Source organism: Camelus bactrianus, chromosome 2 (assembly GCF_048773025.1).
Source record: "Camelus bactrianus isolate YW-2024 breed Bactrian camel chromosome 2, ASM4877302v1, whole genome shotgun sequence".
NCBI classification, from domain to species: Eukaryota; Metazoa; Chordata; class Mammalia; order Artiodactyla; family Camelidae; genus Camelus; species Camelus bactrianus.
The window spans coordinates 77703179-77730910 of NC_133540.1; the positions used below are offsets into that span (position 1 = coordinate 77703179).

The 27732-nt window shown below is 34.9% G+C and overlaps 1 protein-coding gene across 11 annotated transcripts in view; it reads left to right on the forward strand.

Moving 5' to 3' along the window:
- The window catches only part of ADGRL3 (adhesion G protein-coupled receptor L3), an 822802-nt gene that overhangs the window by 614619 nt on the left and 180451 nt on the right, over positions 1 to 27732 (forward strand). For all 11 annotated transcript variants that reach the window (XM_074344099.1, XM_074344100.1, XM_045504712.2 and 8 more), the window contains 5 exons: positions 994 to 1177; positions 2132 to 2254; positions 11029 to 11237; positions 11933 to 12109; positions 25972 to 26181. In XM_074344099.1, coding sequence (XP_074200200.1) covers positions 994 to 1177; positions 2132 to 2254; positions 11029 to 11237; positions 11933 to 12109; positions 25972 to 26181 — 903 coding nt within the window. The remainder of the gene's footprint in view (positions 1 to 993; positions 1178 to 2131; positions 2255 to 11028; positions 11238 to 11932; positions 12110 to 25971; positions 26182 to 27732) is intronic.

The window sequence follows — 27732 nt, forward strand, 5'->3', positions numbered from 1 at the left end:
AAACACTGCAGTGTAATGGCTCTCCCAGCTCCTCTGCCAACGTGTCAATAATGTGAGTCCTGTTTTAAAACACCTATGTGCTGCCTAGAAAGTCCCTGTGTTGGCTGTTTCTTCTATTTTATTTCTGGATTAGGTGCATATTTCATAATCAACAGGTTCAAGGATGATCACTTTCAAACTGCAGGCGTTGTGTTTTTTTGTTTTGCAATTCTGTATGTTTGAGTGAAACCTTAAGAAGACCCTATTGGAAGAGCTGTCTTTTCCTGTAACCTAGAGCATAAAGTTAACCACAGGAAATATATTCATTGTAACTAGAGAGATGATTCTTTTGAATGATGCAAGGAGAAATGTGATGCTTTATCCCTACCTGTAAGTGTACCTACTGCTGATTTTTTTTTTTTAAGGAAAAACACCTGAGGGCCACAGGTAGCAAGTTCCAACAGGCAGTTGTTCCAACTTGATATTTTCCCCATTCTGACATTTTACTAGCTGGCTAAAAAAAAAATTGGTTTGCTCAGTGAGTCCTCAACCTATAAGCAACAAATTCTTATATTATCCTGTCTGTAGTCATCTTTCTGATTTCTGTGTTCAGCATCTAGTTTTATGGTGAGGTATAAAAAATCATTTTTTGTGGTGATGTGATAAAAGTGTTGGTTTAAATTACTTGCCAGTGGTTCCCTAGCCAAATCATTTAATTATGTGATTATAGTCTTATTGAAGGCTTTGCTGTTGATTTTAAGAAGCAAACATGGCTCTATTTGTTGTCCTTCAAAACAGAAGCAGGTTTTTCCATTGCCTTGCAAAGTCTCAGCTAGGGTTTTACAGAACAAAATAATGAATGCTTCCACTGCAGCATGTCACAGGGGAGGCTGGGACAATACTGAACTCATGCACACCGCTGATCCTTGCTTGCTGGGCAACATGTACACCTGGATTTCTGACAGCTCTGTGGGCTCACTAGAGACCTCTGTCATTCTGTTCATCCTCTTGTAGGCAATGGTTGAGACAGTTAACAACCTTCTCCAGCCACAAGCCTCAAATGCGTGGAGAGACCTGACTACAAGTGATCAACTACGTGCAGCCACCATGTTGCTTGACACTGTGGAGGAAAGTGCTTTTGTGCTGGCTGATAACCTTTTGAAGACTGACATCGTCAGGGAGAACACAGATAATATTCGTAAGTGGCCTTTGTTATACAGAAGGACCAGAGAGGTACAAGAAAAAAGTATCATCTTGTACAGCAGAAGAGGGAAAAGAAAAAAAGTGTCATCTATGGTGGACCAGATATTATGCACTGATACTTTGTTTCAGCAGAGATAGGTTATTATTTTTCTATAATTAGGGGGCTATCACCTGTCATTGGCTTAGAAGTATCCTCATAATCATGTATGTATCCTTAGGATTTTCCAATATTGGATATATTAGCCTGAGGTCACTTACAGTAAGGTCCATTTATTTATTTTTTTTTTAGTTTTTAATATATATATGTATTTTATGTGTATATATGTATGTTTATGTTTAGTAGTATTTAAAATTTTATCCTCATGGGTCACTTCAATTATAAGAATGTCTCTTAATTATAAACTATAAAGAATTCAGTCATTTAAGTGAAGGTGATAAAACAATTTTTAGTAATTGTGTTATTGGCTCATAAAGACTAAATCTATTTTTAGTGTATCTAAGGATGTAGCTGACAGTTTTATTTCAGAAGATTTTATAAAGCTATTTCAAACTGATTAGATTTAAAGATAGATCAGTATTGATATAATAGTATAGCTCTAGATTATAAAAGGATTTTCACTTAATTCATAAAATAAATATAACATTTTGGAAGAAAACTTGCAGTCAGTGACAAACTATAAGGATTTGAGCTTGAGTTTTAAATTCTAGGCTTTATAATTGTTATTTTTATATTCTTATTTACCTGATTTTAATAGCTTTTATTTGCTTTATTTAAAAAAATTAAAATACTAAAAAAAAAACTCTCTAAATAAAAGGCTGAACTATTATAAAGTATTGCAGATGGAACATTAATTCCAGTGTTTAGAGTTCAGAAATATTTCATTAATTAGATTATCTTAACTTTGGCATGTTTCTCAATGAGCACTGATTATCTCTCTTCCATTAACAGAATTGGAAGTTGCGAGGCTGAGCACAGAAGGAAACTTAGAAGACCTAAAGTTTCCAGAGAACATGGGCCATGGAAGCACTATCCAGCTTTCTGCAAATACCCTGAAACAAAATGGCCGAAACGGTAGGTTAGCGTTTATTTATTAAGCTTGATAAAATTGCACTTGCTGTGAATTCCTTGCGTCTTGGCTTAGAATTTTAGATCTGCTACCTAGAAGCTCTCCTCCTCTCACTCCACTATTCTCTTTCATCTCCTCCCCCCGCCCCTTTCTTATCTCCTGCACCAACAATACTGCAATATTTGCTCTACAGGATCCTCAGTTAGGTTTGGAAATTATTCTGTCACTTTTCAGTTGTAGAAAAATGCTAGAAACTTAAATGTGAGGGAAATTAATAAACAACAAAATCCAGATTTCTGACTTTTTTCCTTAAAAAGAATAACTCTCACTGAGTTGACAGATATAGTTTCTAAAATTTTTAATGGAAATTTTACTTGTAGTTTTAAAATTGTATGTTTTTTACATTATTCATTATTCTTTTAGAGGGTGTTTTTATGCTTTTCCTTTGCAAAGCATATAGGACATGTAACTGTAAGGAGATGGTTTTGGGGAATGGAATTGGCAGATAAAGGTCAACTTAGTACTAGGTTATGTTTACTGAATATCATTAAAATTAAATAAATAATCTCATAAAGTCTCAGTCCTAATATTAAAATTTTTTAAAACATGTATTTTGCTAAGGAAGTGAGAGCCTTTAACCTGTTAGGTGATAGGAAGATGACCTCAGGTTGCAGCAACCAACTCAAAGCAGTTGTTTCATATTACAAAGTGAATAGCCTGGAAAAAAGAAGAGCCCGTTAAATAATGGCAAGAAAAACAACAATTATGTTTGTTGCCAGCAGAGCAAAGTTTTTTTTTTTCACAAGTGTTGGAAATCTTATAAGACTGAACTTATTGTTATGTTGCTTATTTGAATTTTGAGGCAGACAGTAAGATTTTCTGTAGAGCAAAATCAGATTCCTGCAGCAGCTTCCTAGATGGTTTCCCTTCTTTGACTCTTGCCCCCAAACAGTATATCCAGTTGACAGAGGGTTCTTCCTGAAACATAAATTTGACCAGTTCCCCTTCAGTTACACTTAAAATGAAATCACATGGCTTAACAGTTCTTCCACATGCTATCTGGTCCCCTACCCTCCTGCCTTATCTGCTTCACTTCACATCAGTCTTTAACATCTTCTCTGTGATCCAGGGAGCCTAGTCTTGATTCTTTATTTTTTAAATTGATACATAATTGACATAAAACATTATATAGTTTCAGGTGTACAGCATAATTAATTGATATTTGTGTGTATTGTGAAATGATCACCAGAGTAAGTCTAGTTAACATCCATCACCTCACATAGTTACAATTTCTTTTTCTTATGAGGAGAGCTTTTAAGATCTACTCACTTATCAGCTGTCGAAATAGAAAATTAACTATACTCACCACACCATACATTACATCCCTATTACTTACGTGTTTTATCAGTGGAAGTTTTTCCATTTTACCCTCTCAACCCATTTTGCCTACACCATTCCTCACCTCTAGCAACCAGCAGTCTGTTTTCTGTATTAGTTTGTTTGTTTTTAAGATTCCACATATAAGTGAGATCATACAATAAATGTCTATCTCTGTCTGACTTATTTCACTAAGCATAATGTCCTCAAGGTTCATCCATGTTGTAGGAAATGGCAAAATTTCCCTTTTTATGGCTGAATAATATTCCACTTTCCATTTGTATTTATGTATATGTAATTATATGTATAACATTTTCTTTATCCATTCATCCATCGATGGATACTTAGGTTGTTTCTATTTCTTGGCTATTGTAAATAATTTTGCAATGGACATGGGAGTGCATAGATCTTTTTCCAGCTGGCGTTTTTGTTTGGTTCAGATAAATGCCCAGATAAATTGTTGGATCGTATGGTAGTTCTATTTTAAATTTTTTGAAGAATCTCTTACTGTTTTCCATAATGGCTGCATCAATTATATTTTCACCAACAGTACTCAAGGGATCCCTAATTTAGTCTTAATTCTCTTTCTTGAATACACAAGTGTTCCTCCATAGATATTTTATATTTTTTCTTCTGGAGTGCAATTTTTACATTTCTTTTATAGAAGCTTCTCTGTCATTCACTGCTCGGTGTAAATCTTTCAACTTTAGGCAAGATTTTCCCTATCTCCCCAAAGGTAGATTCTCTTTCCCAGTCACTCTTTTCCCATTAGCCATCTTATGCCAATGCTACTTCATAGCATCTATTTACTTACCATTATATAAAATTATAATATATGCACCCAATATAGGAGCACCTAAACACATAAAACAATTACTAACAGAGATAAAGGGGGATATTGATGGGAATCAATCATAGTTGGAGATTTTAACACCGCATTAACATCACTAGACAGATCTTCCAGACAGAAAATAAATAAGGCACCAGAGAAACTAAAAAAAAATTAGATTTGGTGGATATTTTCAGAGCATCACACCCCTCAAAAATAGGATATACATTCTTTTCAAGTGCACATGGGACATTTTCTAGGATTGATCATGTAATTGGGCACAAAAGAAACCTCAACAATTTTAAGAAGATAGAAATTATCACAAGCATCTTTACTGACCACAATGCCATGAAACTAGAAATCAACAACAGAGAAACAAAGGAGAAAAAAAGGAAAGCATGGAGATTGAACAATATGCTATTAAAAAACCAATGGGTCAATGAGGAAATCAAAGCTGAAATTAAAAAATACCTTGAGACAAATTTAAATGAAAGCACAACCACACAAAATTTATGGGACACAGCAAAGGCAGTGCTAAGAGGGAAGTTTATAGCGATACAGGCCTTCCTCAAAAAAGAAGGACAATCTCAAATAAACAATTTAACCCATCAACTAAAAGAACTAGAAAAAGAAGAACAAAAAACCCCTAAAGGCAGCAGAAGGAAGGAAATTATAAAGATCAGGGAGGAAATAAATAAAATAGAGATTTAAAAAACCATAGAAAATATCAGTCAAACCAAAAGCTGCTTTTTTGAAAAAGTAAATAAAATCGACAAACCTCTGGCCAAACTCACAAAGAAGAAAAAAGAGAGAACACAAATTAGCAAAATAAGAAAGGAAAATGGAGAAATTACAACAAATAAAATAGAAATATAGAACATCATACGAGAATATTATGAAAAACTATATGGAACCAAACTGGATAACCTAGAGGAGATGGACAAGTTTCTGGAAACATACAGTCCACTAAGACTGAATCAAGAAGAAACTGACCACTTGAACAAACAGATCACTAGAAATGAAATCGAAATAGTAATAAAAAAAACCTCTCTACAAATAAAAGTCCAGGACCAGATGGCTTCACTGGGGAATTCTACCAAACATACAAAGAAGAACTCATACCAGTCCTTCTCAGACTCTTCCAGAAGACTGAAAGGAGGGAATACTCCCACACTCATTCTATGAAGCCACCATCACCCTGATACCAAAACCAGGCAAAGACACTACCAAAAAAGAGAATTATAGGCCAATATCACTGATGAACATAGACGCCAAAATCCTCACCAAAATTTTAGCAAATAGAATCCAACAACACATAAAAAAGATTATACATCATGACCAAGTGGGGTTCATCCCAGGGACACAAGCATGGTTCAACATAGGCAAATCAATCAATGTAATACATCATATCAACAAGAGAAAGGACAAAAACCACATGATCATCTCAATAGATGCAGAAAAAGCATTTGATAAAATTCAACACCTGTTTATGATAAAAACTCTCACCAAAGTGGGTATAGAAGGAACATATCTCAACATCATAAAAGCTATATATGACAAACCTACAGCCAGCATAGTACTCAATGGTGAAAAACTCAAAAGCTTCCCACTAAAATCTGGGCCAAGACAAGGATGCCCACTATCACCACTCCTATTCAACATAGCCTTGGAAGTCCTAGCCACAGCAATCAGGCAAGAGAGAGAAATAAAAGGGATCCAAATTGGAAAAGAAGAGGCAAAAGTGTCACTATATGCCGATGACATGTTACTATATATAGAAAACCCTAAAAGATCCACACAAAAACTACTAGAGCTGATCAAAGAATTCAACAAGATAGCAGGTTATAAGATTAACGTTCAAAAATCAGTTGCATTTCTTTACACTAACAATGAATCAACAGAAAAAGAAAGTAAAGAAACAATCCCCTTTAAAATAGCACCCAAAGTAATAAAATACATAGGAATAAATCTAACCAAGGAGGTGAAAGAATTATACACAGAAAACTATAAACCATTGATGAAGGAAATTAAAGAAGATTTTAAAAAATGGAAAGATATCCCATGCTCTTGGATTGGAAGAATCAATATTGTTAAAATGGTCACACTGCCCAAGGCAATCTACAGATTTATGCAATCCCTATCCAATTACCCAGGACATACTTCACAGAACTAGAACAAATCATAATAAAATTTATATGGAACCATCAAAGACCTAGAATTGCCAAGGCATTACTGAAGAGAAAGAGGCTGGAGGAATAACTCTCCCAGACTTCAGACAATACTATAGAGCCACAGTCATCAAGACAACATGGTATTGGTAGAAAAACAGACATATAGACCAATGAAACAGAATAGAGAGCCCAGAAATGAACCCGCAAACTTTTGATCAACTAATCTTCGACAAAGGAGGCAAGAATATACAATGGAATAAAGACAGTCTCATGAGCAAATGGTGTTGGGAAAACTGGATAGCAGCATGTAAAGCAATGAATCTAGAACACTCCCTTACACCATACACAAAAATAAACTCAAAATTGATCAAAGACTTAAACATAAGACAAGATACAATAAACCTCCTAGAAGAAAACATAGGCAAAACATTATCTGACATACATCTCAAAAATGTTCTCCTAGAACAGTCTACTCAAGCAATAGAAATAAAACCAAGAATAATGGGACCTAGTGAAACTGACAAGCTTCTGCACAGCAAAGAAAACCATAAGTAAAACAAAAAGACAACCTACGGAATGGGAGAAAATTTTTGCAAATGAAACCAACAAAGGCTTGATCTCCAGAATATATAAGCAGCTCATACGACTTAATAAGAAAAAAGCAAACAACCCAATCCAAAAATGGGCAAAAGACCTAAACAAGCGATTCTCCAAGGAAGACATACAAATGATCAATAGGCACATGAAAAAATGCTCAATATCACTAATTATCAGGGAAATGCAAGTCAAAAACTACAATGAGATATCACCTCACAGCAGTCAGAATGGCCATCATTCAAAAATCCACAAATGACAAATGCTGGAGAGGCTGTGGTGAAAGGGGAACCCTCCTACACTGCTGGTGGGAATGCAGTTTGGTGCAGCCACTGTGGAAAACAATATGGAGATTCCTCAAAAGACTAGTAGGAATAGACTTACCGTATGACCCAGGAATCCCACTCCTGGGCATATATCCAGAAGGAACCCTACTTCAAAATGACACCTGCACCCCAATGTTCATAGCAGCACTATTTACAATAGTCAAGACATGGAGACAGCCTAAATGTCCATCAACAGATGACTGGATAAAGAAGAGGTGGTATATTTATACAATGGAATACTACTCAGCCATAAAAACCGACAACATACGCCATTTGCAGCAACATGGATGCTCCTGGAGAATGTCATTCTAAGTGAAGTAAGCCAGAAAGAAAAAGAAAAATACCATATGAGATCACTCATATGTGGAATCTAAAACAAACAAACAAACAAAGCATAAATACAAAACAGAAACAGAATCATAGACATAGAATACAAACTTGTGGTTGCCAAGTGGGCGGAGGGTGGTAAGGGATAGACAGGATTTCAAAAATGTAGAATAGATAAACAAGATTATACTGTATAGCACAGGGAAATATACACAAGATCTTATGGCAGCTCACAGCGAAAAAAAATGTGACAATGAATATATATATGTTCATGTATAACTGAAAAATTGTGCATTACACTGGAATTTGACACAACATTGTAAAATGATTATAAATCAATAAAAAATGTTAAAAAAATGAAATAAAATTATATTTTTATTATTATTACTTTTAAGTTGCCTGCTTATTGTCTAACTCTTTCTCTGGGAGGTGATCTCCATGAAAGCAAGGGTCGTTTCTAATTAGTTCACTGATATAACCCTCGTGCCTGACACGTGGATGCAATCACTAAGGGTTTATCAAATAAATCTATGAACTTCAAATACAAAGCTAATGAACATTGAAATATGTCTATATTAGTCATATTACGTTTGTGCTCATTTTATTTACTAAATTAATGTAGTGTGTGTATGTGTTAGGTCACACTTAAGCATGAATTTTGGAGTGAAGACTCTGTAACAATCACATGTGACCAATTGCACTGGTAAAACAAGGTGGGATGATATGACACCATCCCACAGGGGAAATTGGTATGAATTATCAGACAATTATAAACTAATTAAAATAAAAGTTGTTACTGTCAGTAAGAAAAATATAGTCATTCCTATGTTTAGCCTTCCAAAAATCAGCTTTTTTGTATTAAATCTAGAGGGAAAGAACTAAAATTAAACGCCATGTTCTAACAGTCAAGAAGCATTTCATGAATTACTATTGTTTGCTCAGTGCTATGTTAATAGATGTGAAATAGAAGTTTAAGAATGCCCTTTTCCTTTATGTAGCTCTTACCATAATCTCTTTGCTGGATTCCTGAAAGGATAGTAGATATCTTATAGAATCACTGAGCAGGCTGTAGAACCAGGCCCAGAAAATGTATGAGCGCAAAGAGGCTGACAGCAGCCTGTATCATCGCGCAGAATCAGTGCTCTGAGGTGTCACTGCTGCCACGAGGGAAGGCTGCTGCTGCTGCTGCTGCTGCTGCTGCTGCTGCTGCTGCTGCTGCTGCTGCTGCACCACCTCCTGCTTCCTTGTGTCACTAGCTCCTCATTCGAAATCTGAGGCCAGTGCATCCAGCTGGGTGCATCTAACTGAGGTGCCCAGAGCAACCTCTTTGCAAGGCAGTCTAGGAAAGCAAGTATATGTCTATTTTGTGTCTATAAATCCCTACCAGTAGGGAATTTCCTACGTGTGGGAGCACAATTTAGACATTGGACAGCTCCCTCCTTCCTCAAAAAATGTATTAAAATTTTTTGTCTTTATTCCCACTTGGCTCTAAGCTTCAAGGACAAGGATTGGGAGTTCCTCATCTTAGTTACCACTGTGGTCAAGGCAGCGCCTATCTCTTGGTGAAACGAAATGAATTTATACTGAAAGTAAAACATAGGGCTTGATTTATTTTAAGGAAGGAATTTTTTTAAAAAACATGCTAAAAGAAAGTTAATTTTTCAGAGGATTTCATGTAAGAGATTGTCATAAGGGGAAAAATAAGCTAGAAGGATGTATGGAGACAGTGACTTTAAAAAAACAGGATAATTGAGTTTTAAGACAGATAAAGATTTTGAATCTTTGTTTTATTTTAATTGCAATTGCAATATAATTTACATACAATGATATGCACATTCCTTAAGTGTTTAGCTTGATAAATCTGACAGTTGTACATTCCTCTATGACATCGCATAAAACAAGGTAAAAATCTCTTCTATTACACAGAAGATGTCCCAGTGCCTCTTTCCAGTCTTCTCACCCCCTCTCCCCACCTGATTAAACTACGCTCTTCCCGTTACTATTTCTGTAGATAAATTGTACCTGTTCTTAGACTTTATGTAACTGGAATCATACCATATGTACTCTTTTATGTCTGTATTCTTTAGCTCAGCATATTATTTTTGGGATTCAGTCATTATGCTTCATCTGTCAGTTTGTTCTTTATCAATGTATAGTAATTCTATTATCTTAGTAAGCCATAATTTATTTATTCACCTATTGATAGATTTTTTTGAGTTGTTTCCACTTTGGGGCTGAAATGAATAAGGATGTTATAAACACTTTTATACGACTTTTTTCTTGTGGATGTCTGTTTTCATGTGTCTAGGAAGGGTAATATGTTTAACTTTATAAGAAATTGTCGAACATGTTTCCGAAGAGTTGAACCATTTCACATTCCCACCAGCAATATACAGAGTTCCATTTGTTCCACATTCTTACCAACGTTAGTGTGGCTTATCTTTCGTAGTGTAGATTTTAGGCTTCCTAGTGGGTATGTAATAGTATCTCAGTATGATTTTAATTTTTAATTTGCCTAATTCTAATGATCTGATCATTTTTCATGTGTCTTTAGCTTTTTGTATATCTGTTTTTAAAGTCTGTGTTTATGTCTTTTGTCATTTTGGTGTGTTTATTATTTTACTGTTGAGTAGCAGAAATGCTTTACATGAGTCATATGCATATATATATTTCCTAGTCTGTGGCTTGCCTATGCATTTTCTTAATGCTACATTTTGATAGACACAAATTTTCAATTTTGATAAAGTTCAGTTTACCTTTTTTTTCTTTTATGGTTAGTGTTTTTTGGGTCCTGCCCGAGGCATTGTTGCCTTTCCCAAGATCACAAAGATATTCTATACTTTGTTCCAGAGGCTCTGTGGTTCTAATTTCTATGTTTAGGTCTGTGATCCATCCTGAATTAAGTTCTAAATATGGAGTGAAATAGGGATTGAGGTTCATTTTTTAAATACTGATATATCATTGTTTCAGCATCATTTGACTTTTCTTTCCTCATGAATGACTTGGCAGTTTGATTGAAATGAATGTTTGAATTTTGTTGTGAAAATATATATGTATTATATATAGATTTGATTACAACCTAATTAGAACTATCTAATTTAAGTAGAATATACAAGCTAATCAATTTCTTCCCAATTTACATGTACTTATTTTAGGAGAGATCAGAGTGGCCTTTGTCCTGTATAACAACTTGGGTCCTTATTTGTCCACGGAGAATGCCAGCATGAAGTTGGGAACAGAGGCTATGTCCACCAATCATTCTGTTATTGTCAATTCCCCGGTTATTACAGCAGCAATAAACAAAGAGTTTAGTAATAAGGTTTATTTGGCTGATCCTGTGGTGTTCACTGTTAAACATATCAAGGTAAGAAAATGACATTTAAAGTTTTGTTGTCCACATTATCTATATTTGTTATAACATAAGCATGAAGTGTCTGAATTTTCTTTTCTTTTTTCCTTATTATTTGATATAGTAATTCATTATTTAAAAAATTATTAGTGATTTTTTTCCACAGTAAGGAAGGAGAGTAATTCTTGTATACATATATACTTAAAGTAAAAACATTTATGGATCTATAAATGTTTCTCTATAATTAAAAATAGCGAGCAATATGTTTAGTGGAAATGGACATGGCTTCACATCTGACATTACAAGTAATTATGTCTTTGTGTGTAGTTATATTTTTGTGTATATGCAAAGATTGTATTGTAAATTGAACAGAGATTTTTAAAACCATCCTTTCAGAAGTTGATTATATAGAATAATTCTTTACTTTGCAGTATAAATTAATTGATATGACTCTGAGACATTGATACTAGTATTCTTTCAATATTAATTTTTTAAAAAAATGAATTCACCTCTAATCAAGAGGGGTAAACAACAGCATATATTCAAATTTGCTTAGATTTGATGAGCTCCACTTAATATGAAAACACTAGTAGACATCGCCACAAAAATTGGAACATAGTATGAACTTGTGTTCAATGTAAAGAAAATGCCTACCTAATATACGTGATCATAAGGTAGTTATTGGCTTTATTGATGTCTTTTTCCTGCAGCAGTCCGAGGAAAATTTCAATCCTAACTGTTCATTTTGGAGCTATTCCAAGCGCACAATGACAGGTTATTGGTCAACCCAAGGCTGTCGGCTCCTGACAACAAATAAGACACACACTACCTGCTCTTGTAACCACCTAACCAATTTTGCAGTACTGATGGCACATGTGGAAGTTAAGGTAAGATATATACCACAAAATAAAAATGTCTTAGCATACAGTTAAGACACTAACTGTATAAAGTCCTAACTCTCTGTCTAACTTGAGACATAATTCTAGTCAAGAACACTCTGGTGTTCAACTCCTATCCTCCTGGGTGAGGCAAGGAACTCTTTTTTTCTATTTTCAATACAGTTTATAAAATTGAAATTTGCTTTTAAAGTAAAATTTTGCTAATAAAGCTTCCCCTATCTTCCCTGCTTTTACTTTGTATGAATAAATGTCCATATAAATGTCCAAATAAATGACCATATCCTTATGAGCAGGGCAAGATAGGACCCCAGCACCAAAGGCCAGTGTGATGGGGTTAGGAAGCTGGGATCTGGTAGGCTGAAGACTAAGGAGCTTGCATGGGATTAAATACTCTCAAAATGAGTCTTGGGGAAATAGCCATTAAGCACAATACACAGAGCATGGTAATACCTAGAGCTTGGCAAATTTTAACGTAATATAATGGTTCTTTCCATTCAAGAAGGCACTATTCTAAGGAAAAATCCAGGTGATAGATTGTTTCCAAAATCAAGTGTGACTAATGTGACTTCACCAGTCTCTTTCCAGTGTGACTGCTTTGTCATAGAAGGCAGGAAAAGGATTTAGATTTCTGATATATTTAGGACATAAAAATACAAGGGGCTTATTAACTTGGCTATATAGATTGATAGATGGGTTAGTTACAAGAAATTGTATACTTGTGAATTCTCTTCTTATCTTCCTGATGTCAATAAAAATAGAGGAAGTATCACTATCCAGTACATTTTAAAACATGAAAACTGTGGTAAAAGTTTTATCTACCTGGTGTCATTGATCAGTAATTTCATCCAGAATTTTCTTTGACACAGTTGAGTTTAGAGATGATACAGGTATCCCAGAGGAAGACCACATTGCCACACCCAGTTAGCAGCTTAGGAGTAAATTACCTTAGCTGTGTCAACACAGTCAAATTTTGGTCTTTAAAGGAGTACAAACGCTATTCGATCAGAGCTTCACAAACTGATCGAGCTTAGCGAGATTGTCTGTACTAACAAATGTTACATTTAAACCTGGAATGTGTTAGTATGGCTCCAGGATTCTATCTTTCAGCTTAGGCGATAAATTCAAACATAGAGAAATGGATCATATTTCAAGCAACAACAAAATGTAATTTTTCGCTCAGTTCTATGCTTAACAGCCTCTCCCCAGTCCATTACACAAGAATCTTGACTGTGACCATTATTGTGTGTCAACAAGAGATAAAATAGATGGAAATCAATGTTTTCCTTCAGCAGTCAGTCACAGAGTAAGTATGCCCTGGATTTCTTGTATCACAGTCTCTTGCAGCTGCCTGAGTCAGTCCCATTTTGATTGCACAACATGATTTTGGCACTGGAAATATGGAAAACAAGCAGAGTGATCATCCCTGGAAGTTCAAAAAGAAACACACTAACCAAACTTACATTAGACTAGTATCTAGAACAGAATGCTAATTTATTCATGCACAGTGAGATGTACAATGGCCAGTTGTAACAGATACTTATGTTTGCTAGTTATCACTTTCTAACTCCACAAGAAAACCCTCTGCCAGAGGTATCACAGATTCCAGCATTCTGGTGAAGCTTCTGGTCCTCATGGACTCACATTTCTAAGGGCAAGGAGAGGGCAGAGAAGGGAACTGCAGTCATAATTGTGATGATTCTTATAACTGAGGCCTACACTGTGATATAGGGACACAGAGGAGGGTCATTGATCTAAGACAAAACTGCTCAGAGAGGGTTTAGCAAAAAAGGGTCCTGCTCTGAAGAATGAGTAGGGTATATTTAACAAGGTAACTCGTGGAAAATGTGCATCAACCACATTCTTGCCACATTTCTTCACTTTTCCTTGGAGTACACCATTCTCTCTTGCTTCTTTCCTTCCTCAGCAGCTGGTCCTTTTTCACTTCCTTTGCTGATTCCTCCTCATTTCCACAATCTCTCATTGTTGCTCTGGCCCTGAGTGTAATCCTAGATGTAGTCTAGACACCATCCATTCTTTCTCTGTATGTGATCTCATATAGTCAAATGACTCTAAACATCGTCTCATGATTCCCACATTTCTCTGTTCATGTCTTACCTCCAGGCTCCTAGATGCCACAGCTGGCTTCTAATAAGTCTCACAAATCTAAAACTACACTTCCCGTATTCTCCTGAGTCTTTCCTTCTGAGTAGATGGTTCCCCTGGCCTTGCAGGTAGTCCAGCCCTAAACCATACACTATCTTTGACTTGTTTCCTGTCACTCAATTCTGTAAGCACGTCCTACCAGATCCAGCATCTGACAATTTAGCATCTTCATCGCTACCACCTGAATTCAAGCCCCTATCATCTCTCTTCTGCCCTTTTGTTATAGCCCTTTAATCGGTCTCCCTGCTTTCCTTCTTGTCCTTCCTAAATTTATCCTCAGCATAATTGCCACAGGGATACTGTTAAAATGTGAGTCACTCCTCTGATTCATTCTTAAGAAGCAGTTCCGTAATCTCTTTAAAATGTAAATCAAGTACTTCATACCTTTGATCCAACCTGAAAGACTTCTTATCTCAGTAAGAGCAAAATCCCCAATCCTGGCCTCTTCAGCAGCTCTTGACCTCCTCTCACTACTTCTTGCTCACTTGGCTTCAGCCACGCCGGCCTCCTTGCCTTTCCACAAACACCTGGTGTGCTCTGGTTAGGCCTGAAAGTCTCCCTTCTCTAGCCCCCCAGATAGCCACGTGGTCAAATTTCTCATCTCCTTCAAGTCTTTGTTCCACTGTCACCTTCTCAAAGAGGCTTTCCCTGTCCCCCCTAACATTTCAGATTATTCCACCCCCACAAAATACTGCGGGCGGAAAGGCAAAACAATCCCTGGCCTCTGTGACTTTATAGTTTATCAACAGAGAGAAGTCTTAGGATTGATTTTTGAATGGGGTGCCAACAAAGGTTTCATAGCTAGGTCAGTTTAGGCAGAGAAAAGAAGGAAAGGGATGCTCCAAGGTGGCAACACCTCTGGTTGACTCCTGCATTTTCTCTGCTTCTCTTGTCTAAGGAAACATTCGATTGTCTTCTCTTTTAGATACAAAAGCAATCATTACAGAAATTCACATAATGTAATTTTATACCAAACTGGTAGTATTAATGTCATTTTTAAGCCTTTCTATTATGGAATTACCTGCAGGTTTATTTGTCTGTTGTTCATTAGAGTGTTAAATACACTAAATTCAAACGTCCGTTTCTTCTCTTACCTTAATTCTCTTTGTAAACACCCTTTGTAGGAGGAGTATTTTAGTTTACAGGATCATAAGTTTCAAACTCATTGGCTAATTAACATTTCTACTGTGGTTTTGTAGAGCATAGTAACAAATGCTTTAGAAAACAGTATGACAATTTATATCACCTATAGCTTTTTCCTCTACTCAAATTATGATTCTTGGGGAGGTAATTTTTTTTTTAATCTCCCTACTCTATCCTGTCTGTTCAATTTGACATTGATTTTTATTATCTTTAAAAGCTTTCGCTTTCCATAGTTTGATGCTTTCATCTCTCCTTCTCTCCTTCTTTTCTTTTTTACCTTAGTGTATCCTACTGCCCCCACTCCAGCTTTACCCCAGTCCACATATAGGCATTATTTTGCTATTTAATATCATTGTATTTCTTCTTTAATTTAGTGTTGATTTAAAACAACGTCCTAAAAATATCCTCCACTGCTTATAATGCTCTTAGTAGGAACTAGTTGATGTGTTTACTAATTGTACTCTATTTGTTTTGGATCACAAAATTTTATCCTTTTTTTTTTTTAAACATTCAGACTATTCTGTGGTTGCTTTTCTTGTTTCCTCTATTTCATTCCACTGTGTCCAGTAAATAAAGTAATAGAGCTAGAGAACTACTGGGCTCTGAAGGAATTAGGCTAGGATTTTCCAAGCCGTTATTTATATGGCTTTCTAAGCTAGAATATAAGGTCAACTTGTATATAAGATTTTAAAAGCATGTGAGCAAAAATATGGCTGAACTAAACCACTTTTCCTACCTTGTTATAGAGAATTCAAGGGATTGCCGGTTTACTTCGTATATCCTTACGGTGTGAGCATTACAGTTTAAAGATCTTCTATGGTTGGTTACTTGCTGATTTAAAAATCCGATCATGGAACTTTTAAGATATTAATTTTGTAAAAAATCAATGTTAGCTCAAGTTATTGAGTCGAGGCTGTGAGATAATTGTCTACAAGGTTATTATGTAGAAAACCCCTCCTCTGTTTAAATGCAATAAATTTACTCACGAGAATGGAAAAAAGAAATCCTAATAACCATCCTCTTTTTCTGTTTCCTGAAATTGTTTTAGCTAAGAAAACCAAATGATAATGGAATAATGGAGTAAAAATGGGATGTACATGCTTGTGTACATGAGGTTACATATTTGTATTTCCATTTTGTCTTATTCAGTACATGACACATAGTAGGTAGCCAGCAAATACCGTTAGGAAGTGCCAAATTTTATTAGGTGTTTTTGGCTTGGTGTAGTTTTTGTTTACTTGCTTTTTATAATCTAGTTATGCAAACTTACTTTCTTTGTTAAGCCTAATTCAATTTGTCTCTATTTTAACTTTTCTTTCTCATTGTGCTAAATGTATCTTTTCTTACATGTCAAAGGAAATGGCTGTAGGAGAATAATATATAAATGACAACAATAAACATATCTAGGTAATTCATTTCTGACATTTCTGTGGTTCCCTTTCGTCATACGTCAGCTCCTCTACCCTGTTCCCCACATGAACTAACTCCTTTAGAAGTGCTTTCAGAAATTGTGCGTGTTAATGAAAACAGTATTAGGAGAAGTTACCTATTTTGTCTGAGACTCAGGAAGTTTGCTGAATGATCCTTAGTAAATTATATTTTAACAAAACCACTGAGTTTAATCGTTGTATTCAAAGGATAGTCAAGAAATTTTCACCCATGAAAGCCTAGCTCTGTTTATTTCTTAGGAGCTTAGTATAAGTGGGTCAACAAAGAAAATTTAGGAGAGGATCTGTGGTCCCCTCCACTGTTAGTGATATTAAGAGCACAGAGTATTTGCTAGGTTAGGATGATCAACTTCTTAGAGAGCCAACTGGGAAACAGCAGAACCAGATCAAAAAATAGACTTGGTATGTAGTAAGTGATTATGCCCCTGTAGCCTCTTCAGAGTTCATCGGACAGATTTGGAGAAACATATAAATGTGTTTTACTGTGATCTTTTTCTCCATTCTCATCTGTCATAATTTCAAAATTAGAGGAAGACATTTTTTTGTCTCACACTTTGGAAATAATGATTTTACAGAAGGTCAGTATTTGAATATCTTGCCTATGGCCAGCTCCAGTGCTAGCCATCTTCAAGGCACATGTCTTGGGAGACTGTCTCTTTCCATTTCTAGAAAGTTAAAAGGCTCATTAAGTATTTCTACGCATTTTGAGGAAACTGAAAAGGACCTCATAATTTCATTATGAAACTTCATTATCATAGGTAAGCAAATCACATCCGTTTTTAGCAGCCCTGTCTACAAGGTATACAGGACATTTCGTAGGTAAGAACTGCTCATTTTCTTTTGTAAGTTTATAAGCTGAATGTAACTTTCCGTAAGTTACATTTGCACTGTCAAATACGCAGATAGATGAGCAAAGTCTACTTTATATCTGGACAAGATGTCAAAACAGTCTTTTGTCTTTTCTGAAGTTTCGTAAAAATCTTTATGGAAATCAAGATGATTTGAAGCTTCATTTTTCAAATCAAAATACATAAGAGTTGGGGAAACATTATTTCTTTGGTATTGTTCAACACATCACTTGATACACTGTGGAAAGCATGATGTGAAAGTAAGATCTGAGAGAATCAGTTCTATGCTATAAAGAGCCTACACTATAAAGAAAAAACATTGGTTATCAAAATTTCCCCTTTTGTTTACGCACAGGACATTTGAGTTGCATCTTCTGAATCAAGAAAATTAACTTTACTCAGGTGCATAGGTAAATCAAGGGAATAAAACTGTAAGGCATGTTAATTCTTGTGGAATATTCAAACTTATTCCATGACCATTAATTTCAACTCAATACTGGTGCCTTTTGAGGGGAAATTAACCAAAAAAAGAAATCTTTTTATCTTACAAAAACTATGTGTCATCCTAGATTTGTGAGATTCAGCCTCCATATGCACATTCACACAATCTTTTCTCTCATGCTTGTCCCAAATTCATTTCTTCATTTTGTCCAGTGTGTTCTCTTTTGGCTCTCTAATCTAATTTCATGTGTCCTTTCATGTAACTTTAAAATGACACAGTTGTTTAGCCTTCTCTTTCAGTATTGTCATGTTACTATATTACATTTGTTCTCAGTTTCATCAGTGAACACTTTAAAAAAATTGTCACAATATTCGCAGGGTTAAAAATTAAATTAGCCCAATTTTGATACAAAGTATAACAGTTAATCCAAAGTCAAAGAGGAACTCAGGATCACAAGGCACTGAAGTTGCATACTTAAGTTTCATCACTCAGAGTGATGCAATAATGGATGATCCTCCACTGGGAACTGCAAATCATGGTTGCCAAAACAGTAGTCAGGGGAAAGAACAGCGGGAGTCACTAAGGAAGGTAGATAATCAGTACAACAGACATTTGATGCTAAAAACAGTGTTGCTTCCAGCCTCTATTTCTAGCTTGTCATATGGATTTTGGAATTCTGAACCTATCTCTGGTCTCTGGAATTTTTCGTGTCTTGGAGAGGACTTTTCCAGGATGCAAAAATTTAGTGCTAAAATTAGGACACTCCTGAGCAAACCTAGACAGTTGGTCACCCTACCACTAATCCTATCATCTCTACTGCATACTAGTTGAACGATTTGACATAAATTACTTATTTTCTGTGCTTCAGTTTCTTCATTTGTAAATTGGAGATAATAATAGTACCATATCTTAGTGTTTTGTAGGACTAAGTGACTACCCTAATAAACTAAATAAGCACTTCTAATAGAATCTGACATTTTAAAAGTTATGTCTTAGCTATCATCATCATCATCGTCACCATCTTCATCACTATACTTAAATCAGAGACACTAAGGACAAAATTTTCTGTCTATCTAGCTTCATTTCCCATTTCCTACCCTCACTCCAGACACTCCTAAAGTCTTTTTTCTTATACTGCATGATTATTTCATTTACTTAAAAAACTTCTAATTGGTCAATAATTCCTTTTTGTTTATCAACTTTAATCTACTTTTTTTAAACTTATATCTGCATTTAACTCTCAACTACTTATGAGAGACTTAATTTCCGCATTTCCTACAATTTCATTTTGTTTACTTCATTAAGGTAGTTGTGGATCTGGTTCACCAAATATGATGAGATTTATTTTTCTTAATTCAAAGTAAGAACATTTCAAATAAGAGTATATATGCTGTGCTTCTGAAACCAAAGAGATTTTCTGAACAAGTTCTATTGAATCCAAAGGACAGTTGGCTATGATTATTTTTGTGTGCTGTTACTTGCCAGTGTCTTAGCCATTAAAGCCTGAAAATATTTGGGTTTTTTTCAGTTTGATACAAATTTGAAAATTATTGCTGAGGGGTTTTTTTTTGGCTAATTTACTATAAAAATTGTAAGAAATGCAGTTATATCGTTCTTACTGTGTTACTCGACTTTGACCTTTACTCTATTCTGCAAAGGAAATCCTGATTTCCTCAGACCATTGAGCCCTTTATTTTTCCAAGCATTTGTGGGGTGACCTTTGTGTTTGATGATCTGTTAGAGCAATGTGAGGAGCTTATTTCACAGAGTTCTTACCACATTTATCAGAAAATAGGCCTTTCATTACCCTACTGGCTTCAGTGAAATCCATGAGTGAAAGCAATGCCTTATGCCGATGCGATACATTAGTACCAAAGCAAGTGCTCCTACATTTGCAAAAAAGAAAAAAAAAAACTCATTTTAACTATGTTACAAGTATTTCAGAACAAGATATGTTTAAGAGGCAATTTAAAAATCATATCATTATGCCTTTAACTAATCTGATTCAACATTAAAATAGTACATTTTTATACAGAAAGTAAAACAGGTTCTTGAAAACTGCTGACCTATAGTTAATAATTATTACAGGATGATTGTTCAAGCAGTGTCTGGAAAATGCAACAGTCTGAAAATATAAAAAAGAGAAAAAACATCAGAGGGGTTCAAAATTAATTCGTAAAGTTTGTGTCCCATCTGGAAGCACTTACGCAATTAAAATGAAAAAAATTTCAAAATCTATTTCTCCATCTTGTTTGCTGACTTGCTTTTTGAACAATAAAGTTAGAAATATCAAGATTTCCATAAAGGTCTTATTCAGCTGTTTTTAAATCATAGGGCAAAAGTCACATTTCCCTATTCCATGAATTTGGACCTAGTTTCATTAAATGTACCTATTGGTATATTTGAGAGTTTTATATTGACAGAATGACTTTCACAAAACATCATTGCTTAAGTCATCTTTTTTCCTTCAGTGTAGTACGCTTCCCTTTTGTGGTATTTGAATTACTCGGTGACCCCCACATTGATAGGACAAAACAGATTTATTGAGGTAAAAATAAAAGGAAAAATTAGGAACTTTCTAATAGCTGGCATTTCATATATGAATATAATTTTTATAGAAAGCCCAAAAAACAATTATTGATTTCATAAAAATTTCTTTCTAGAGTGGACAGAATCAGTGAATTTCTTGAAAGTATATTCTGAGGAATCATTCTGTCATTCTGCTTCCAGATTTTTCTCTCACAGCTCCCCATGTTCTCTTAAGAAATTAATTTCCTTGAAGTTTTTGATACTTTTGTTTATTTTTTACTTTTGGTGAGTTTTTCAAGCATTCTTGATAACAAATAGTTTATGGTACACACAATGGGAAAATTAATATATATAAATATAATAAATATATAAATGTATGAATATAAATCTGTATAATTTAGTAAATATATATTTATATATGAGTATATATGAATAAAGAAATATATATAAATATATTTATATATCTTTCTTTCGTACATGATTTGTCTTTTTGTTACAACTTAAGGAAGAATATATAGGTGAAATTGAGTCCCTCTGTGTTTTATTATTTAAATGTCATAATCACAATTATACAATAATGAAGGTAGAATTCAGATTCTAAAGTTGAAATCTGCCCCCTTCAGATGCTATGGGCATATTGTGGCCTTAATTTATCAATAACACAAATATTATTAATAGTGTAAACTAAGCTGACTATGTTATAAAGCAAAATTAGGTAATTCATTAGTTGCTTGGAATAATGTTTGGTGTCCCTGGTTAAAATAGCATTTTTTTTTTATTTTTGTTGCAGTCATTATTTTTCTAATCAACCCTGTAACATTCATACAGACTTCTGAGTATTTAAATGAAGTCTGTTCTTAAACATGAAAAAAATCCATGAATGTTTTTAGGTTAAAGTAGCCAATAACAAAGAAACATTGACTTTCATAGTTTCACATATATTGTCTTAATTATTCATCACAATAATCTGAAGCCACAGTTATTTTATCTCTATGTATATGAAGTTTCTGATACTCAGAAGGGTAAGTGGTTTGTTCAAGGTGACAATTACAAATTTGGAGTGACAAGGGTAAAGCCACATCTTTAGACTCTGAGACTTACTACAGTCCTCTTACTCCTCTGCATAGTTTTACCTCCATTGTCGTAATTGTTTGACATCTACTGTTTCAACATATTTAAGACATTGTGGTATAGCAACCTTCGCAGTCTCCATCTCTAATTTTCTTTATCTTTTACTCAAGACTTTAGAGCAGGTGATTTATGAACCAAAGAGTCCCAAAGATTGAGGTGGGCAGCATGATACAACTTTTTGTTTATAATCTAAATCCATTTTATAATTCACAGTAATTAAAGAGAGATTCAGTCGACACCTTAATTGTACATCCACTCTATGATAGACAGCTTTCTAGGACCCAGGGGTACATTGGTGATCAGAAGAGATGAAACAACTTATTCTCTTGGAATGTACTTTCTGATAGGGGTCACAGACAATAAACAAAAAGTATTAATAAAATATATAGTCTGGGTAAATGTTAAAGAGAAAAATAATTCAGGAAAAGTAATAGAGAGTCAGAAAGAGTAAATGACATTTGCAATTTTAGATAGAGTGATTCAGAAAAACTCTGTAAGAGGGTGACATTTGAATGAAGTACTGAAGTTGGGTGGAAAGTAAGCCACGCAGCTATCTTTTGGAAGAGTATTCCAGACTGAGGGAATATCAAGCACAAAGCCTCTGAGGCTGGAATGTGCTTGACATATTCAAAGACCAGAGGAGGCCAACTGGGGCAGAGTGAACTGAATGAGGGGGAGAATAGGAAGTGCTTCCACAGGAGTGCGCATGTTAGACCTTTGTAAAGACTTTGGTTTTTACTTTCATTGAGATGGGAGACATTGGATACTTCCATCAGTGAGTCTTATTTTCTGGCTTATATTTAAAAAGAATCTCTCAGTCTTGTTGAATGTAGAGGAAAGGAGAATGAGCGTCAAAGTAGGGAAATTGATTAGGAGGCTATTGAAGAAAATCAGGTAGCTCTAACTAATTTGGTGCAATTGAGGTGACAAATAGCTCTCAGATAGAGGACAGGCCCTACAAGATTTCTTGATGGATTAACAGTAGTGTATGAAAGAGAGAATTCAATATGACTCTTACGTTCCTGGCCAGAACACTTCAAAGAATGAAGTTGCTGTTTACTGAAATGAAGAAACAGAAGGAAGAGTAGATTTTGGGGTGTGGGAAGAGAAACAGGGTAAGATAAGGGGCTCAGTTTTGAAATGTAATATTTGACATTGATATTTTATAAAATCCAGTAAAGATTAAATAGATACTAAAGCAATACCGACATGAGAGGTTCAGCTCTAAAGCATTTGATGTAAGTGGAGCAGGATTATTATAACCATTCAAACACAGTTATTTATTTAGTATTTTTTATGTGTCAAGCCCAGTACTAAGAGCTGGGATATAATATTAATAAAACTTAAGATTGAGTCGCTCTCAAGTCACATGATGTTACACATGTTTATATCATAGGTAATTGAGTTACATAGTGATCACAGACATGGCACCTTGAAAACAGGAATACTTGATTCATTATCACATTGTTACAGCTATACCTAGGAGTTTTATTCAGTTGGCCGTCCTCTCGCAGGGGTTTGGTTTTTATCGTGGGTTGGCCTCCTGAAAGTTTGGTTATAACAGACTATTAAAAAGAAGGCTATCATCACAACTCTTACTGGCATTTAGTGTCCATTGTTCTTTTTCTCCATCTTATTGATGAAATTCAAGTGGTAAGTTATATTTGATTACAGTATAGCATATACAAGGTGATTGGTGTTTACGTTTTCTGAGCTAGACAGTAATACCTGAAAGGTGATTACTAATTAATCATTAGACCTTTTGTTTTGTTGTTTGAGCAGTATGTACCTTTTGTACTGATGTTTTGACATTTGGTGTTCTTCTGTTAGTAACTCTGAATGGGGTTTTTAAAAGGCCTACAAAGGTATTGAGTAAAGTAGATACATTTCTTTGGGGGAGGGGTAGAGAAGGTGATTAGGTTTGTTTGTTTGTTTGTTTTAATGGGCGTACTGGGGATTGAACCCAGGATCTCATGCATGCTAAGCAGGCACTCTACCACTGAGCTATACCCTCCCTCATTAAATACATTTCTAATAATGCAACTACCAAAAAAGGCAGTTTTTTGGATTATTCTTCTTTTTCTTTTTTCTGTTCTTTTTTTCCTTTTTTTTTTTTTTTTTTTAGTGCTTTAGGTCTTTAGCATACATTTGAGAATGTATTATACTTTGCCATTATGGAAAACTGCTGTGCTGAATGTTGGCGCTTGTTACTCAATTACAGCATCTTTCCTTTGAGTCAAAGAAGAGAGCAAATAGCCCTCTGTGCAGGGAACCGGGTAGCACTAACCCTCTCCACTCTCCACTAGTAAAAGTAATTTTAAGCTATCAGAGACCCAACACTACTTTAGCAGTATCCCCTGGAGAACAAAGCAGTTAAAACAAAATTTCATATAGTTTTCTTTCATGATTTGAGCTCCTTCTGAGAAATACTTGCGGAGTTATGCAGGAATATTTCAAAACTGATTCACTGACAGTGTCCTAGCAGAGCTCTTTATCAAATAACAGCTGTGAAGTCACATCTGGCAGTATGCGAAGTGCTGGGATTCAGGTTACAGCATGGTGGCTCACTTGTGAGAAGAATTTTCACATTCAGGATAATCTTTGTATGGAATTTGTATAAAACATAAAAGCACAAAGTTTGAATAAAAACAAAAATAGAAAACCTGGCTATTTATGTATTTTTTAAGGTGAGCTAACAGTGTGGAAGACAACTGTATGTAGTATACCTTCCATCCTAAAACAAAAATCAACATGTATGATCTACACAGTTGGAAAAGATGTCAATTAGAAACACGTCTCTTTGTTTTTAACTAAAAAATCTCCCTTGCACACATTACATTTTTACTACTCATGCCTATGTACCTAAAAATCAATGTCATTGATTTGTGTTTTTTACAATTTTACATAAGTAGATCATACTGTATAGATATATTTGCCACTTGCATTCTTTAAAAAAAATCTAAAAATAGATTTTTAAGAAGTATCTATGTGACTGTAAATCTAGAACACCAATTTTCTACTACTCTTTAGAAGATCATTCCATAATTCAACCATTATTTATTTATTCTTCTACTGATGGAAGTTAGGTCTTTAAGACTTTTCAAGAAACCTAGAAAGAAAAGAGGAATTGATAATCATAGACAATTTCTCACCTCTGCTACAACATCTTGGCACACCGATGTGTTGAGCCACCATAAATTCTAAAGCCTCAAAGAAGTGGTTTTAGATGGAGCCAAACTATCATAGGGTAGGAATAGAGTTTTGAATCTTAGGACAAAGACAGAAATGAGACAGGGGACAAACCAAGGAACATGGCAGGCATGGAACTCACGGTACTATTTTAACAGAACCAAAACATGCAGTTTCAGGACAGATGTTTTCTTGAGCATATTTCTTCTCCATAGCTCTCCTGTGTGTTTTATGCTGCTATAGGGTATAGAAATTCTGAATGCTTATCTTCTGTCTCTGTATAACAGGCTGTATTCATGCAGCACCCTTCAAGGGCCTCTCCTTAAGCCATTCAGTAGGAATATAAATCCAGTGAATATCTCCATTCTTTTAAATTGTCCACTAAATAAGTGATATAACAGCTGTGGCTGTTCATCAGAATTAACTGAGCATCTTTATAAAATTAGGTCCTTTTATGAACTCAACCTTGAAAATTTTGATAAAGGATTCATAAGACAGAGGAACTGTAATTCTTTACAAAAATCCCTCAATGCTTCAAAAAGCATTTCAGTTGAGATACCATTCCTCTAATATATAGCTTAATTTTAAAAATAACGTATTCCCTAGTTGGAGTTGTCAAAAAATTGACCTAAGAAAGTGATATGGGGTAAAGAAACAAAAAGCTTTACCTTGAAGTTTTGACCAGAATTAAGGTGATTTGCTTCAACTATTTATATACTGAAAATGTACACAGCTAAAAAAGGTGCAAACACTACTGACAAACTGATTTATAACTCACAGAAAAGATAAAATGCTCTACCTGTAGACTAGAAAACCCAAATAATTAAGTTATTTATTGCACGTGTGGAGGATATTTAATACATTATTAAAATCATGCCTCACGAATCCAGGCCCTTATAAAACTTTGCAGTTGGTTACATATAATTGCAACTTAAGGCTTTTCTGTTGTGTTTCCAGCACAGTGATGCGGTCCATGACCTTCTTCTGGATGTGATCACATGGGTTGGAATTTTGCTGTCCCTTGTTTGTCTCCTGATTTGCATCTTCACATTCTGTTTCTTCCGTGGGCTCCAGAGTGACCGTAACACCATCCATAAGAACCTCTGCATCAGCCTTTTTGTAGCAGAACTGCTCTTCCTGATTGGGATCAACCGAACCGACCAACCAGTAAGCAGCCTACGTTAACATTAGAAAAAAATGTCTTCACTTTCAGCTTTCCAATCAAAATATTTTTACTTGAAAGATCTCTTCAAGTCATCTAAGATAGTTACTGAGTTTCAGATCTTAACTCAGTTTTCCCTTTTTCATGTCCCACTGTCATAAAGAAGTAGTGCCTTTGTGGATGTATGAATGCACATTTCTTCAGAAATTCTGTTCATAAGCTTGCCTTTCTAAAGAACTTGTTTCTTCATTAGTATTTTTTTCTTTAACTTTTAATCACAGAGCTGAATATTGAGGAAAGCTAAACAGATCATTTGGGGAATGGAGGAGTATCTTGTCTAACATGTAACTGCTATTTTCTGTAGTTTATAATATACTTTAAAAATGGATGTTATATTAAAAACTGCATTTTTAAAGTGAGTTTTTCTAACTGACATGTTTTGGAAAATCATTCAAACTGTATGTCATTTTTATAATTTGTAAACTCTTCCCAAATTTTATTTTACGCTTTGTATTTTCTCAAGTTCTGTTCACATCTATAAGTGCCAACTTCACACTTACTACTAACTACGTTTAGCCATATCAGTAAAGGGAGGGAGGGAGAGAGAGAAGGGAGAGGGGAAAAGGGGAAAAAAGGAATAGCACTAGCCAATTGTTCTTGGTAAAACTGGACAGAAAATATTAATGGCAGATAGAATCTGATATATTAAACAGACTCTATGCCCACTTAGAATTTTTGTGAAGCTCTTTCTACTTACTTAAGATTCATGCAGATAGCACGAGTTTGTTCTCATGACTAAAACCGCAAATGAAAACTTTAATTTTTTAGAAGACTTGTAAGCATAATAAATAATTCATTCACTTAATGCTGTTCTCTGGTATGTGTCCATATGTATAAAGTACTTTACAATAAAAATGCAGTTGGATTCATGTTTATGATTACACATTCATGATTAATGGCTTTAAAGGGTACAATTATGGTGATTATACTTTTAATTGGTTATCATATACAAATGTGACAGCTTTTCCCATAAATGCTTACAGATGAATAAGCAATCAAAGTGCACATTCTTTCTCCAAAAAAGTAAAGCCTTCAGATAACAAAAATTAATAGCTGAAGTTCTAACGCAAGAAATGGAAAACTGTTATTTTCCAAGGAGAAAGCATTTCTTTTTTTTTTTTTTTAAGGAGAAATCATTTCATTCTTTTTTTAACCTGTGGTTCAAATGCTCTGTGATTTCTTTTCATTTAGGAACCTTATTCTTATTTCTGTTTCCTGATGTTGCATGTGGTATGGTGAGCTTCACCAAACATTGCAGACTGCGCAGAACCAATTTCTGACAAGTAGTAGAATAAAGAACAATGATTGGTAGGAAAAACTTGGGTAGAGCAGCCCAGCCCAACTTGTCTTTACTCTTACTGCTGGATGGGTGTCTTCCTGCCTCTTATATGGCTTTCTCTCTCTAGCCCCTTTGACACTTGACTTCCTCATCTCCCCTTCACTGTCATCTCTCTAACCCAAGGAAATAGACCTGCTCTTTGTCTCATTTCTCAAGG